General features: G+C 35.8%; 1 protein-coding gene across 1 annotated transcript; it reads left to right on the top strand.

Annotated features, from left to right (window-relative positions):
* Positions 1-7,344: 7,344 nt before the first annotated feature.
* LOC130845823 (adenylate kinase 4, mitochondrial-like) lies at positions 7,345-8,311 on the top strand. Its single transcript, XM_057723601.1, has 2 exons — positions 7,345-7,572; positions 7,667-8,311. Exons 1-2 carry the CDS (start codon positions 7,430-7,432, stop codon positions 8,193-8,195), a joined length of 672 nt encoding a protein of 223 aa, XP_057579584.1. The 5' UTR covers positions 7,345-7,429; the 3' UTR covers positions 8,196-8,311.
* The last annotated feature ends 4,419 nt before the right edge of the window (positions 8,312-12,730 follow it).

Here is a 12,730-nt window from a genome sequence, read left to right on the forward strand (position 1 = left end):
TCACTCTATGCTTGGCTACTTTTGTCTTTTTTTACCTCCAAACTATAACTTCAACTGCATCCTCATTTAGAGTGATCCAATTAAATTTTTCTCAGTGGGACTGAATCCAAAAAGCTGGAAGAGTAAGAACATAAGGAATTCTTTTATTTTCAAGGAAAGTTGGCTTTTTGTTCTGGAGATGGTGTGGGGAAAAAAACATACATACATTATTTTGACATAATAAAGACAGCATTAAAAAAGATAAGACATTGGAAAACTTTAATTTATTGATAATTAAATATTTTTAGAAATTATATGTATAAGAAACTACATGGAGTGTAAAAAATAAATGATGAAATATTCTGTCAGAGAGTTTAAAATCAAATTACATATATTTTAACTTTTGTATTGCATAGCATTAATATAGTCTGTCTTCCAATTTTATCTGTTATTAAATATTGTCAAATACTATTCATTAACTTTATAATGTCCTTGTGCTCAGTAATGATGACCTTCTTTCATTTCTGATATTTAATAATTTTTTTCTTGCTTAGCCTCACTAGAGGTTTATAAATTCAGTGGTCTTTTTAAAGAAGCATATATCATTGATTTTTCTCTATTGTTTTCCTGTTACTAATTTCATTGGTATCTAATCTAATTTTTTAAATTTATTTTCTTCTGCTAGCTTTAGGCTTAAATTGCCCTTTTTCTCAAGATTTTACATCTTTCTTCTTTTCTAATGTATACATTTAAAGCTTACATTTCCTTCTGACTGCTGCCTTCACAGCATTTCACACATGTAAACAAAATTTACTTCCATTTAACTCTAAATATTTTTAAAATTCTCTGGAGACTTATTTGACCCATGTCTTTTTTAGAAGTAAGTTTCTAATCTCCATATACTTGGGAGTTTTCATGATCCCTTTCAGTTTTTCATTTCTAGTTTAATTCCATTGTACTCTGAGAACATACTTTATATAAATGATTTCTATTATTTTAAATTTGTTAAGGTGGGTTTTATGGCCAGAATGTGGTCCACCATGACGAATGTCCCAAGTGACCTTGAGAAGAATGTATATTCTGTGGCTGTTGGATGGAGTAATTGGTCAATTCAATCAAGTTAATGAGAGCGCTGTTCGAGGAGTCTATATCCTTACTGTCCTGTCAAATTTATCCATCAGTTACTGATATAGGGGTAGTTATATCTTCCACTCTAATAGTGGATTTGTCGATTTCTCCTTTAAATTCTATCTGGTTTTGCCCTGTGCACTTTGGCATTCTACCATTTTGTTCATACAAGGTTAGGATTTGTATGGATTTTTTTTGAGAATTGTTCCCTGATAATCTTTCTTGTTCTTAAGTTTGCTTTATCTGAATTAATATAGCTACTCCAGTTTCCTTTGTATTATTGTTATCTTTTTCCACATCTTTCATTTTAACCTGAGTCTGTACATTAAAATTGATTTCTTGCAAACAATATGTGTGTTTTTTCAAATCCATTGAAGACAATCTCTGTGTTGTAATGGTGTATTTAGACCATTCACAGTTAAAGTGATTATTGATATACTTGGATTAATGTATACCATGCATGTAATTGTTTTGTATTTGTTGCATTTGCTCTTTGTTTCTCCTCTTTTTCTGCCTTTTCAGATTTAAATAGAGATTTCAAATGACTCCATTTGATCTCCCCTCTTAGTGTATCAATTGTAATCCTTTTTAAAAAATAAATTTTAGTGACTTTGCCTTATAAAATACGTATTTTTAAAGAATTTAAGTCCACCTTCAGATAACACTATACTGCCTCACATGAATATGGTATCTTATAACAGTATTATCAACTCCTTTCTCTTCCTGGTCCCTTGTGGCACTGTGCCTTTCTCTTCACTTATCTCTGTGCTACAGTCACCTGATACATGATTACTTTAACCAAACAACTATGTTTTAGATCAGTTAATAAATAAGAAAAATGAAAGAGATTATTTTACCTTTATTCATTCTCTGAACTCTTCTTCATGCAGCTCTGAGTTTCTAAGCTATATCATTTTCCTTCCTTCTGAATCAAATCTTTCAATATTTCTTCCAAGGAAGTTATGCTGAAATGAAATTTCTAAGTTTTCAATTGTCTAAGAAAGCCTTTATTTCTCTTTCACTTTTAGAGAATATAAATTTTTTGGAGTATAGAATGATAAGTTGGTGACCTTTTAACACTTTAAATATTTCAGTCCACTCTCTTCCTATTTGCATTGTGTCTGATGTAATTATTTTCCTTGTTCCACTACAGATAAAAAGCCTTATTTTTCCCCCTCTGGCTTTCTTCAAAACTTGTTCTTTCTGCATTTTTATGGATTTTCAAGCTTATTGAAACTTTCTTCAGTTGTGTTGAGGTTTTTAATGAGCCCATCAAAGGCATTCTTCATTTCTGCTGCAGTATTTTTGTGGTCATTGTTGCAGTATTTATTTTTTATTTCTAGCATTTAATTTTGCTTTTTAGTGTTCTTCTCTTTGCTTACATTATCCTTCTGGTTCTCTACTTTTCCATTAGAGTCTGTATTATGTTAAACATAGTTATTTTAAATTCCTTGACTGGTAATTCCAACATCTGTGTTGTATCTGGGTGTAATTCTGATGATTAATTTATCTCTTCAGAGTGTTCTGTTTTTTCTTGCCTTTTAGCCTGACACAATTTCTTGTTGAAAGCTGGACATGTTGTACTAAGTAATAGGAAATTAGGTAAGTGCACACTTAGCATGAGGTTTTACGTTAATCTTGCTGACACATGTGTTAGTTTAACGTCTACTGTTGGTGTGGGAGCCAGAAACTTCATGTTCCTCTATTGTCTTTGTTTCTGTCTCTGCTGTGAACTTTGGATTTCCCCAAGTACTTGCCTTCAGAGTGAGAATACATCTTGCAGTTCTTTCATCTGTAATCCTCTGAGTCATCACTGACCCTTCTCTTTTTCTCCTACTCACATCAAACATATCAGAACATTCTACTGGTCTCATCTTTAACATATATCCAGTGTGTCCTTCCCTGTGAATGCCTTAGTGTGATTACCAATGTCTGCTGCTTGGATTTTTTTTAATTGATTAATTTATTTATTGCTGTGTTGGATCTTTGTTGCTGTGTGTGGGCTTTCTCTAGTTGCCATGAGCAGGGGCTACTCTTCATTGCGGTGTGCAGGATTCTCATTGTGGTGGCTTCTCTTGTTGTGGAGCACAGGCTCCAGCCACACGGGCTTCAGTAGTTGTGGCACATGGGCTCAAAAGCTGTGGCTCACAGGTTCTAGAATGCAGGCTCAGTAGTTGTGGCACACAGGCTTATTTGCTCCGCGGCATGTGGGATCTTCCTGGACCAAGGTTTGAACCCATGTCCCCTGCATTGGCAGGTGGATTCTTAACCACTGTGCCACCAGGGAGGCCCCTGCTGCCTGAATTTTTACAACAACTTCTTAACGGGTTCTACTACTTTTTTCTTGTCCTTTGAGGCAGATACTTATTTGGCCTTCACATCTACTCTTTGCTTTTCACCTTATTGCTTTGTGCCTGAGATTGTGAACTGGCTTATGCTCTGCTATCCATCTGGCTCCACACAGCAAGGATCCCTGGCAGGAAATCAGCTGGAGAGAGGACACTGTGGGTACTTATTAGATTTCTAGGGCTGATGTAAAAAATTAATCACAAATTGAGGGCGTAAAAAACCAGAAATTTATTTTCTCACAATCTAGAGGTTGGAAGTCCAAAATCAGTATTATTGGGTCAAAATGAAGATGTCAATAGGGCCATGTTTTCCCCAGAAGTTATAGGGGAGAATTCCTTCCTGGCCTCTTCCAGCTTCTGGTGGTGGCCAGTATGTCTTGGCTGTGGCAACATCATTCCAATTTTCAAATACCCCTGCCTTTCTCTTACAAGGACACTTCTGACTATAGCTGGACACCACAGGGAGAATCCAAGATAATCTTCCCATCTCAATATTCTTGGCATAACCCTATTTGAAAGGACCACTTTTTCATATAATATAACATTAACTGTTCCAGGGATTAGGACTTGACATCTTTGAGGACTATTTTCATCCTACTACAAGGTGTTTGTGTCCCTCTACAAAAGGCTGTAACTCTTATCAAGATTACCTTCTCCATACAACTCTCTTCTCCCTGATTTTAAGAAGATTTCTAGAGATGCTCTCCTGCCCTCATCTCTTCAGTGTAAGAGTGACAGTGTCTGCCACCAGCACCACCACCATCATGTTGCTAGAACTCATACTTGCCCTATGTCTTGGATTTTTCTTCTATCCTGCCCATATTACTTACATTTCAATTTTCCTCAAATTACTAAGTTATGTGTGCCATCTCTTTTCTAACAGGATTCTGACAGATAAAAGCCTACAAGTAGTCTCAACATAACAGTCCAAGTGATACATTTCAAACTAAAGTCAAATCTGTTATTCCTCCTTACATTAAGAATAAAAGTCATTACACCTAGAGGAACTAGATAAAGAAAAACAATAAACTTAGTAGAAGAAAAGAAGTAATAAAGATAAGAGCAGAAATAAATGAAATAAAGACTAAAAAACAAAAAAGGAAACCTGAAAAGATCAATGAAACTAAGACATGGTTCTTTGAAAAGATAAGCAAAATTGATGTCTTTAGCCAGACTCATCAGGAAAAAAGGGAGAGGACCCAAGGAAATAAAATAAAATAAAGAGGACAAATTACAATCAACACCAAAGAAATACAAAGGGCTTAAAAGATTAGTACAAACAATTATATGTCAATAAAATGGACTACATAAATGGATAAACTTCTAGAAATATACAATCTCCTAAGACTGAATCGGAAAGAAATACAAAATATGAACAGATCAATTAGCAGTAGTGAAATTGAATTGGTAACTTAAAAAAAAAAAAAAAAAAACTACTAACAAACAAATTCCACGGCTAGTTGACTCCACAGGTGAATCTTACTAGAAGAGTTAACGTCTACCCTTCTCAAAGTATTCCAAAAAAGCTGAAGAAGGAGCACTTCAAAACTCATTCTATAAGGCCAGCATCACTCCAACACCAAAACCACATAAAGACATCATGAGCAAAGAAAATTACAGGCTAATATCACTAATGAATATAGGTGCAAAAATCCTAAACAAAATATTAGCAAATTCAATAATACATTAAAAGGATCTTACACCATAATCAAGTGGGATTTATCCCAAGGATGAAAGCATGGTTCAATATCCACAAATCAATATTATATGCCACATTAACAAATTGAAGAATAAAAATTATATGCCCACCTTAGTAAATTCAGGAAAAGCTTTTAACAAAATGCGACATCCATTTATGATAACTCTCAACAAACTAGATATAGAGAGAACATACCTCAATATAATAGAGGTCACATATGACAGATCTACAGGCAATATCATAGTCAACAGTTAAAAACTGAAAGCATTTTCTCTAAAATCAGGAACAAGACGTGAATGATCATTATAACCACCTTTATTCAACATAGTATTGGTGAAATTAAAGACATTCTTTTGAGAAATGCTTCTGTAATACTATCTTTGCACAAGTAATGGTGATAAACACCCGGGGTTTATTGTGGATAAACATTTGGCTCATGAAGTCTCTGCTTTTAGTCTCCCCCTGCCACATGGTCATGGAGTGTGCTATGTGCTTGACTTAGGAGTAAGGAAAGAGGAAATAGAAAAAAAAAATTCCCTCAAAATGTTACCCAGGTACATACATACTAGAACCACATTTTTCAAGGTAACACCAAAAAGAGAGGAATCCAAATGTACACTGGCATTCCCATTATTACCCAAGGGTCACTTGTAGTTAAAAGTGCATCCAGATTTTAGTATTTCTCATCTTAAAATAATTTCCTGAAATTCTCAGCTTGTCAACAGCCCCAATTCTCTGCTCGCACTTGTATACCAAGTTCTCAGTATAGATATCTGCTCAAAATGCCTCCAGTTCTTTACCTTTCAATCATTCCTCATCTTATTCCAAATAGGGTTTTACTCTCACCACTCACCTAAAATCCCTCTTGTCCAGGTTGCCAATGACACCCATGTGGCCAAGCACAATGGACCTCACTCCATTCTCATTTTACTTGACTCTCAGCAACATCGACCACTGTTGACTACTCCTTCCTAGTTGGAGCTTTTCTATATCCTCTGGAGGCTACTGATACAAAGGTGGCTAATCTCCCCAACTCCTTTACTTAGTGTGTAAAGCTATATCATTAAAATGAACTATGTATGTGAATTCAAAAAATTATGTTTCCATTCTTCTTAAAAAAGAGAGATTTATTTTCTATTCTCTGTATTATGTTGCATACATTACTAACTTGAGATGACTTTGATTATGAATGTGGTCCTCACAGCATATATTTCATGGCCATCTTAAGGAAAACCCCTTGCAACATCTGTAAGAGATAAGACACTAGTCTGGGTCCAAATCATATCTCTTCCCCTTCCAGGCTGGACCTACACCACTTTTTCCTCATGTGTAAATTAGTAAAAACTAATTTTATCATTAAAAATAACAACTCAGAGTTGTTTAACAATGAATAAGTTCTTAAATGTAAGGATGCAAATGGCGTGTGACCAAGTGTGAGTTCTATCATTATTTCCAGTTTTTCTAGGAAGTTTTACTACAATAATTGATTTTGTACCATGGTCTCAATCTATTTCCTTGAACCAACAGCTGGTGATTATACAAGACTGTATAATTACAAATTTCTCCATTGAAACTTGTCATACCTTAGAAAAATATCAGGAAAACATGGCAAACTTCAATTTTGTCAGCTGGTGAAAGGATAAATCAAACCAGAAATTAAAAGTGATCCCCAGTGTTGTTAAGAGGGTGTCACAAATCACCTTCTTTTATGCACATTTACTACCAGGCAGTGTTGAATTTCCAGTATTTAAAAAGGTCCAAATGAAGTAGCACAGGAATCGAGACTAACAAGAGTTCTCTTCCAATCAAGAAACAAAGGTCAGTTTATATATCATGTACTAGCTGTATGACTGAATCTAACAAAATCTAATTGCTGTGTATATAAGGTCTTAATGTAGCTACAGAAGGAAAGTTCATATTTTATTGCATTTTATGATAATGAAACAATAAAACATAATGAATATCATCTGCATAAATAATATGGAAAAACACTAGCTGATATGAATCTAGTGCAGGTGAAAATGATTGTAATATAAGACTGTGGCTTATCTCTGGGTGGTATGAAGAATTCTAAGATAAGTATAAAATAGCAAAGGGTATCTCATAAGCCTCAGGATCTCATTGTACTCTTTCTGATGGGAAGGCTGACTGTTAAAATTTGCTGTAGAGCGAGCCCAGGGTGGCAGAGGCTGGAGCAGAAGAAACAAAGTTCCCGGGGCTTCTCCGAGGCCGCTGTCCGGGTTGCCAGCTCGGCCTCCCCCTCCTCGCCAAGGCAATGGCTTCCAAACTCCTGCGCGCGGTCATCCTTGGGCCGCCCGGCTCGGGCAAGGGCACCGTGTGCCAGAGGATCGCCGAGAACTTTGGCTTCCAGCATCTCTCCAGCGGCCACTTCTTGCGGGAGAACATCAAGGCCAACACGGGGTCACTTGGAACAGCGGTATGGACCGAGACAGCTGATCTGATGACCAAGAGAACCACTCAGCAACTAACAGACGGGATGCTCTGGACCAGGAGAAGTTGGCGATATGGCAAAGCAGTACATAGAGAAAGGTCTTTTGGTCCCAGATCACGTGATCACACGCCTCATGCTGTCGGAGCTGGAGAACAGGCGCGACCAGCACTGGCTACTGGATGGTTTTCCTAGAACATTAGTTCAGGCTGAAGCCTTGGACAAATTATGTGACCTGGATCTAGTGATCACTTTGAACATTCCATTTGAAACACTCAAAGATCGTCTCAGCCGACGTTGGATTCACCCTCCTAGTGGAAGGGTATATAACCTGGACTTCAACCCACCTCAGGTACATGGGATTGATGACGTCACTGGTGAACCATTGGTCCAGCAGGAGGACGACAAACCTGAAGCAGTTGCTGCCAGACTAAGACAGTACAAGGATGTGGCAAAACCAGTCATCGAATTATACAAGAGCCGAGGAGTGCTCCACCAGTTTTCGGGAACAGAGACTAACAAGATCTGGCCCTACGTTTACACACTTTTCTCGAACAAGATCACACCTATTCAGTCCAAAGAAGCCTACTGAGCCTGCACAGTGGAAGAACCAGGAAGATATGGTCATTCAATTGTATGTGTAGTATTGGTGCCGTGTCCCAATCAGCAGCTAGCTGAGATAGCTTGCCGCATCTTTTCTAGTTTAAATGGTGAACTGATATGAAACTAATGAATAGAGTTAATGAAGAGGTTCTTCTTTGCCTTTTTAAAAGAGGGGTTACCTACACATGTTTAAGATGTCCCTGCACATGTCTCAAGTCCTTCACAAGAAAGCAAGCAAGTATGGGCTGGATTTCAAGTGGTGTGTAACCCAAGCTCTAGCTGATTTTCGACAGCCATGTTGTTGCCATAGTAGCCTTTTCACTTGTGATGGTGGTGGTCCTTGGTTCTCCCCAGCCCCCAGAGGCTGTTGAACCATACCACCAGGAGGCCTAAGAATGCCAAGGGCTGTAGCTACCTTTGTCCCAGGTTCTCTGGTATGTGCCCTCCTGGTGACAATGAGATTGAGGCTAATTGCTCTCGGTGGTTGCTTCTCTGGCCTTGAGTCACTGTCCACAATTCATTTCTTCTGTTCAGAATGATGCCTTCTCTCTGCATCCATACTCCATAGACTCTCTCCCTTCCAGGCATCCTGGAATGAAAGGATTTGGCTTCTACTACTTTTGTTAGACATCTGTTTTCTCCCTTCCTAGACTATTAAATAATAAAGATTGTTACTGCTTTTTAAAAAAAAAAAAAAAAAAAATTTGCTGTAGAGACAGATGCCCAAGCTCTGCCCTCCTCCTTTCCTTCCTCTTCATTATTTCACCATGTTCTGCTTGTCAATGTGATTCTGTCAAACAAATAAAGCCATAGGAAATGTAGAAGGTACAATTTCATGCTTGACTTTGAGAAATAAATCTTCCTTATGATTAAAAAATAAGGTTTTTAATTATCAATTAAATGAGAATAATAACACTTGGGCCAGAAAACTCAAAGTGCTATGCTTGAATTTATAGATAGCCGAATTCAAGATGCAAAATATTTTGACGTTTAAAAATATACTTTTTTCAAACAAGAGGAAAAAGTGTGCTTCATACCATCAGAAATCACATGGTTGTGTGACTGTAATCTGAGTGTCCAGTATCAGCAATGGGATAAATGGCTGCACCAGTTCCTGTTTGATAAACTTTGAGAAAGAGAGTCAAGTTAATCTGGAGCCACAAAATCTGGAGCCACCCCTGCTAGAAACATACTTCCCACAGCCACATGAAAGCCCAAAAGACATTGTCAAGTGGCATTGAAATATTTTTAATATTGAAGACAATAACTCTCCACCCAGGAAGTGTGCCCCCTGTTGAACTATCTGCAAGTAAAACATAAGCATTGTTTATAAAATAATGAAAGCAATAATAATGATGTCTAATTCATGGGAATAAAAACATACAGAGCTAAAACCCTGGAAAATAACATGCACATATGGAGGGAATTGAAGTAAATTTTATTTAATATTCTTGCACTGTAGAAGAGGGTTAAAGATATTGACTAATTTTAGAATAGTTAAGTATGCTGGTATTATTTCAAAGATAAGTACTAAGAAATATAAATAAAAGTTTTTAACTTTGAAATGAGAAGGGAAAATGAAAAAAAGAAAAAACACAATTCTAGTTATATTAAAGACTTGTTAATTATTTTAATGTAGCATTTAGAAAAAATATAGGGAGAATATCTTTATGATATCATAAACGGGGTGAGGGGTAAAAAAATATTTCCTAAACAAGCTGCCAATAATTGAAACCATTTATAAAATTGATTAAATTCAATGTAAAACTTGAATTTTAAAATGCACACTAAAGAGCATGAAAATAAAAAGGCAGAAATGGTAAGGAGATGTTTGTAGCATATCTAGCTCAAAAAAAAGAGAAAGAAATAAAAAGGAGCTTCTATGAATCAGTAAAAAAAAGGGGAAACAACCCTGCTCAAACCTGAAAAGTGATTTTCCCTAAAAGTAAATATGAAATGACCAAGACGCAAAAGATGCTTAACCTCATCTTTACTCCAAGTCTTACTAATGAAAATCACAATGAGATGCCGTTTTACATCTATCAGGGTAGCTAGATTGACAGGTCAGTCAATAAGTTTGGATATCATACAAAGCAATGGAAACACTTGCCAGTAGATGTTGAAAGATATAATCCCCCTGGAAATTAGCATTGGCATAATAATCCCATTCCTGAGTATTTAACTTGGCAAACTCCTATACATTCACAACAAGATGAAGTACAAAAATACTCAGACATCTGCATATAGGTCTGAAGTAAAACAAAATCAGCAATGGTTATTTTGGCTGAAAAGGGATAAATCTCTTCAAGGATATTATGAAACAGTGAATTTATGAAAAACCCTCAGAAACAGACTAGAGTCAAACTTGCAGAAAAGTCTGAGAAACATATACTGAAGAACTCATGAGGAAGGCAGCAAACACTGCAGAAGCATACTGCAGAACTGGCCAGGAGGAGCTGAGTCACTCACTAGCCTCAGAAACCCATAGAAGATTGGTGGGGGAAGGGCTGCTGCCACCACTAAGACATCAGAGAGCAGAAATGGTTGCTGCCTGCCTGAGGCCTGACCAAGCTCATTTTGTAAGGGAATTCTGGCACTGCCCTGTACTTGCTGGAACTGGAGGTGTATTCCTGCACGTAGCTGCAAGAGAAACTTTTGGAATACAAAACGAGCACTGTGAAAAAATTCCAAAATATGAAATAAGAAGAATGTTATTAAAAATAATAACAGAATAAGAAAAAATCATGTGATCATCTTAATAGATGCAAATAAAACATTTAGCAAAATCTAATACCCATTCATGAAAAAATTCCCAGCAAAGTAGGGATAAAAGGAAACTTCTTCAACCTGATAAAAGGTATCTATCAAAAAAACCAAAGTTAAAAGCATACTTAATAGGAAGAGACTGAAATCCTTTCCCTAAGAGTGAGAATGCAGCAAAAATGCCAGTTATCATGCCTTTTATTCAACATTGTGCCAGGAGTTCTAGCCACTGCAATAAAGCAAGAAAAAAAGGCAAAAGATTGAAAAAGAAAAAAAAATATTTCTATTTGCACATGACAATCATTGAATATACAGAAAATTCTAAGGAACATTCAAAGCAGCTGCTAGAATTAGTAAACATATTTATCAAGGTTGCAGGATTCAAATTCTGTATACAAATAATAATTGTATTTCCAACTACTAGCAACAAATAACTGAAATTGAAATTTTTTAAAATTTCATTTACAATAATAAAATTATACCTAAGAACTCATTTTTAAAATATGTGCAAGACCAGTAAAATAAAAATTACACAGTACTTCTGAGAGAATTAAAGATTTAAATAAATGGAAAGATATATTATGTTTTTAATTTGGAAGAGACAACATAGTTAAGATTTCAGTTTCCCAAATTAATCTATATCTTTGTAGTAGCAGACTTTCTTTGGTAGAAATTGACATAGTGACTTAAGAATTTGTATTATAGGTGATGTAGAACAGCCAAGATAATCTCAAGAAATAAGAACAAAGTACTACCTGATTTCAGACTTACTGTAATGATATAGCAATCATGATAATGTGGCAGTAGCAAAAGGCTAGACAAGTAGGTCCATGGAACAGAACCAAAAATTGAGATACAGTGTGAACAGCAGATCTTAGAAACACAGGCAAACACATAATAAATGATTTATTAGTATTCGACAACTAAACATTTTAAATGATATTGTTTGTGTCCAGACTTTATAGACACCTTATAAATCTACACAAATGTAATTATTAGATTTTCAACAAATACACTAAGATACTTCAACAAGGAAGGGATTTTCGAAAACTTGTGCTGGAAAAACTGGATAGCCACAAGGAACAAGTGAACCATGAACTGAAGACAAAAATTAATTTCAGATCCATCATAGATCTAAATGTTAAATCACAAAGATAAAATTATTAAAAATAGAAAATATCTTTGCAACTTTGTAAAACAGAACACACCAACAAACTAACCGTAAAATTTAAATACAAAAAAAATAGATTTTAATAAAATTAAAAATCACTTCTCATCAAAAATCACCATCAAGAAAATAAAAATGCAAGCCAAAGACTTGGAGAAAATATTTGCTATGCATAAAGGCAACAGGAATGGTATCCAGAATATATATTTTTACAAAGCAATAATCAAAAGGAGAATAATCCAACACATAAAAAGAGGAGAGGTGAGCGAAGACTTGATCCGACATTTCATAGGATAAGCAACATCATTCGTCATCAGCAAGATGACTTACGCAGTGAGTTATCACTTCACTTACTTGAATGGCTAAAATTTGAAAGGCTGACAATTTCAAATGTTAACTTGGAAAATGGGACTTTGATGCATTCCATGCTGGTGCATGCTACAACCACTTTGGAAAACCACTTGGCTGTTTCATATTAAGTTAAACATCAACTAAAATTTGAGCCAGAAGTTCCCTTCAAGGTAATTATCCAAGAAAAACAAAAGCACTTGCCCATGAAATAATTTGCACAAGAATGTTTGTAGTATTTCCAG

Source organism: Hippopotamus amphibius, chromosome 2 (assembly GCF_030028045.1).
Source record: "Hippopotamus amphibius kiboko isolate mHipAmp2 chromosome 2, mHipAmp2.hap2, whole genome shotgun sequence".
NCBI lineage: Eukaryota > Metazoa > Chordata > Mammalia > Artiodactyla > Hippopotamidae > Hippopotamus > Hippopotamus amphibius.

What these genes read in the sequence shown, in the direction of transcription:
- LOC130845823 (XM_057723601.1), top strand. Translation starts at nt 7,430, where the DNA reads ATGGCTTCCAAACTCCTGCGCGCGGTCATCCTTGGGCCGCCCGGCTCG. An exon ending in GAGAACATCAAGGCCAACAC is followed by an intron (nt 7,573 to 7,666) that starts GGGGTCACTTGG and finishes CTCTGGACCAGG; the next exon opens with AGAAGTTGGCGATATGGCAA.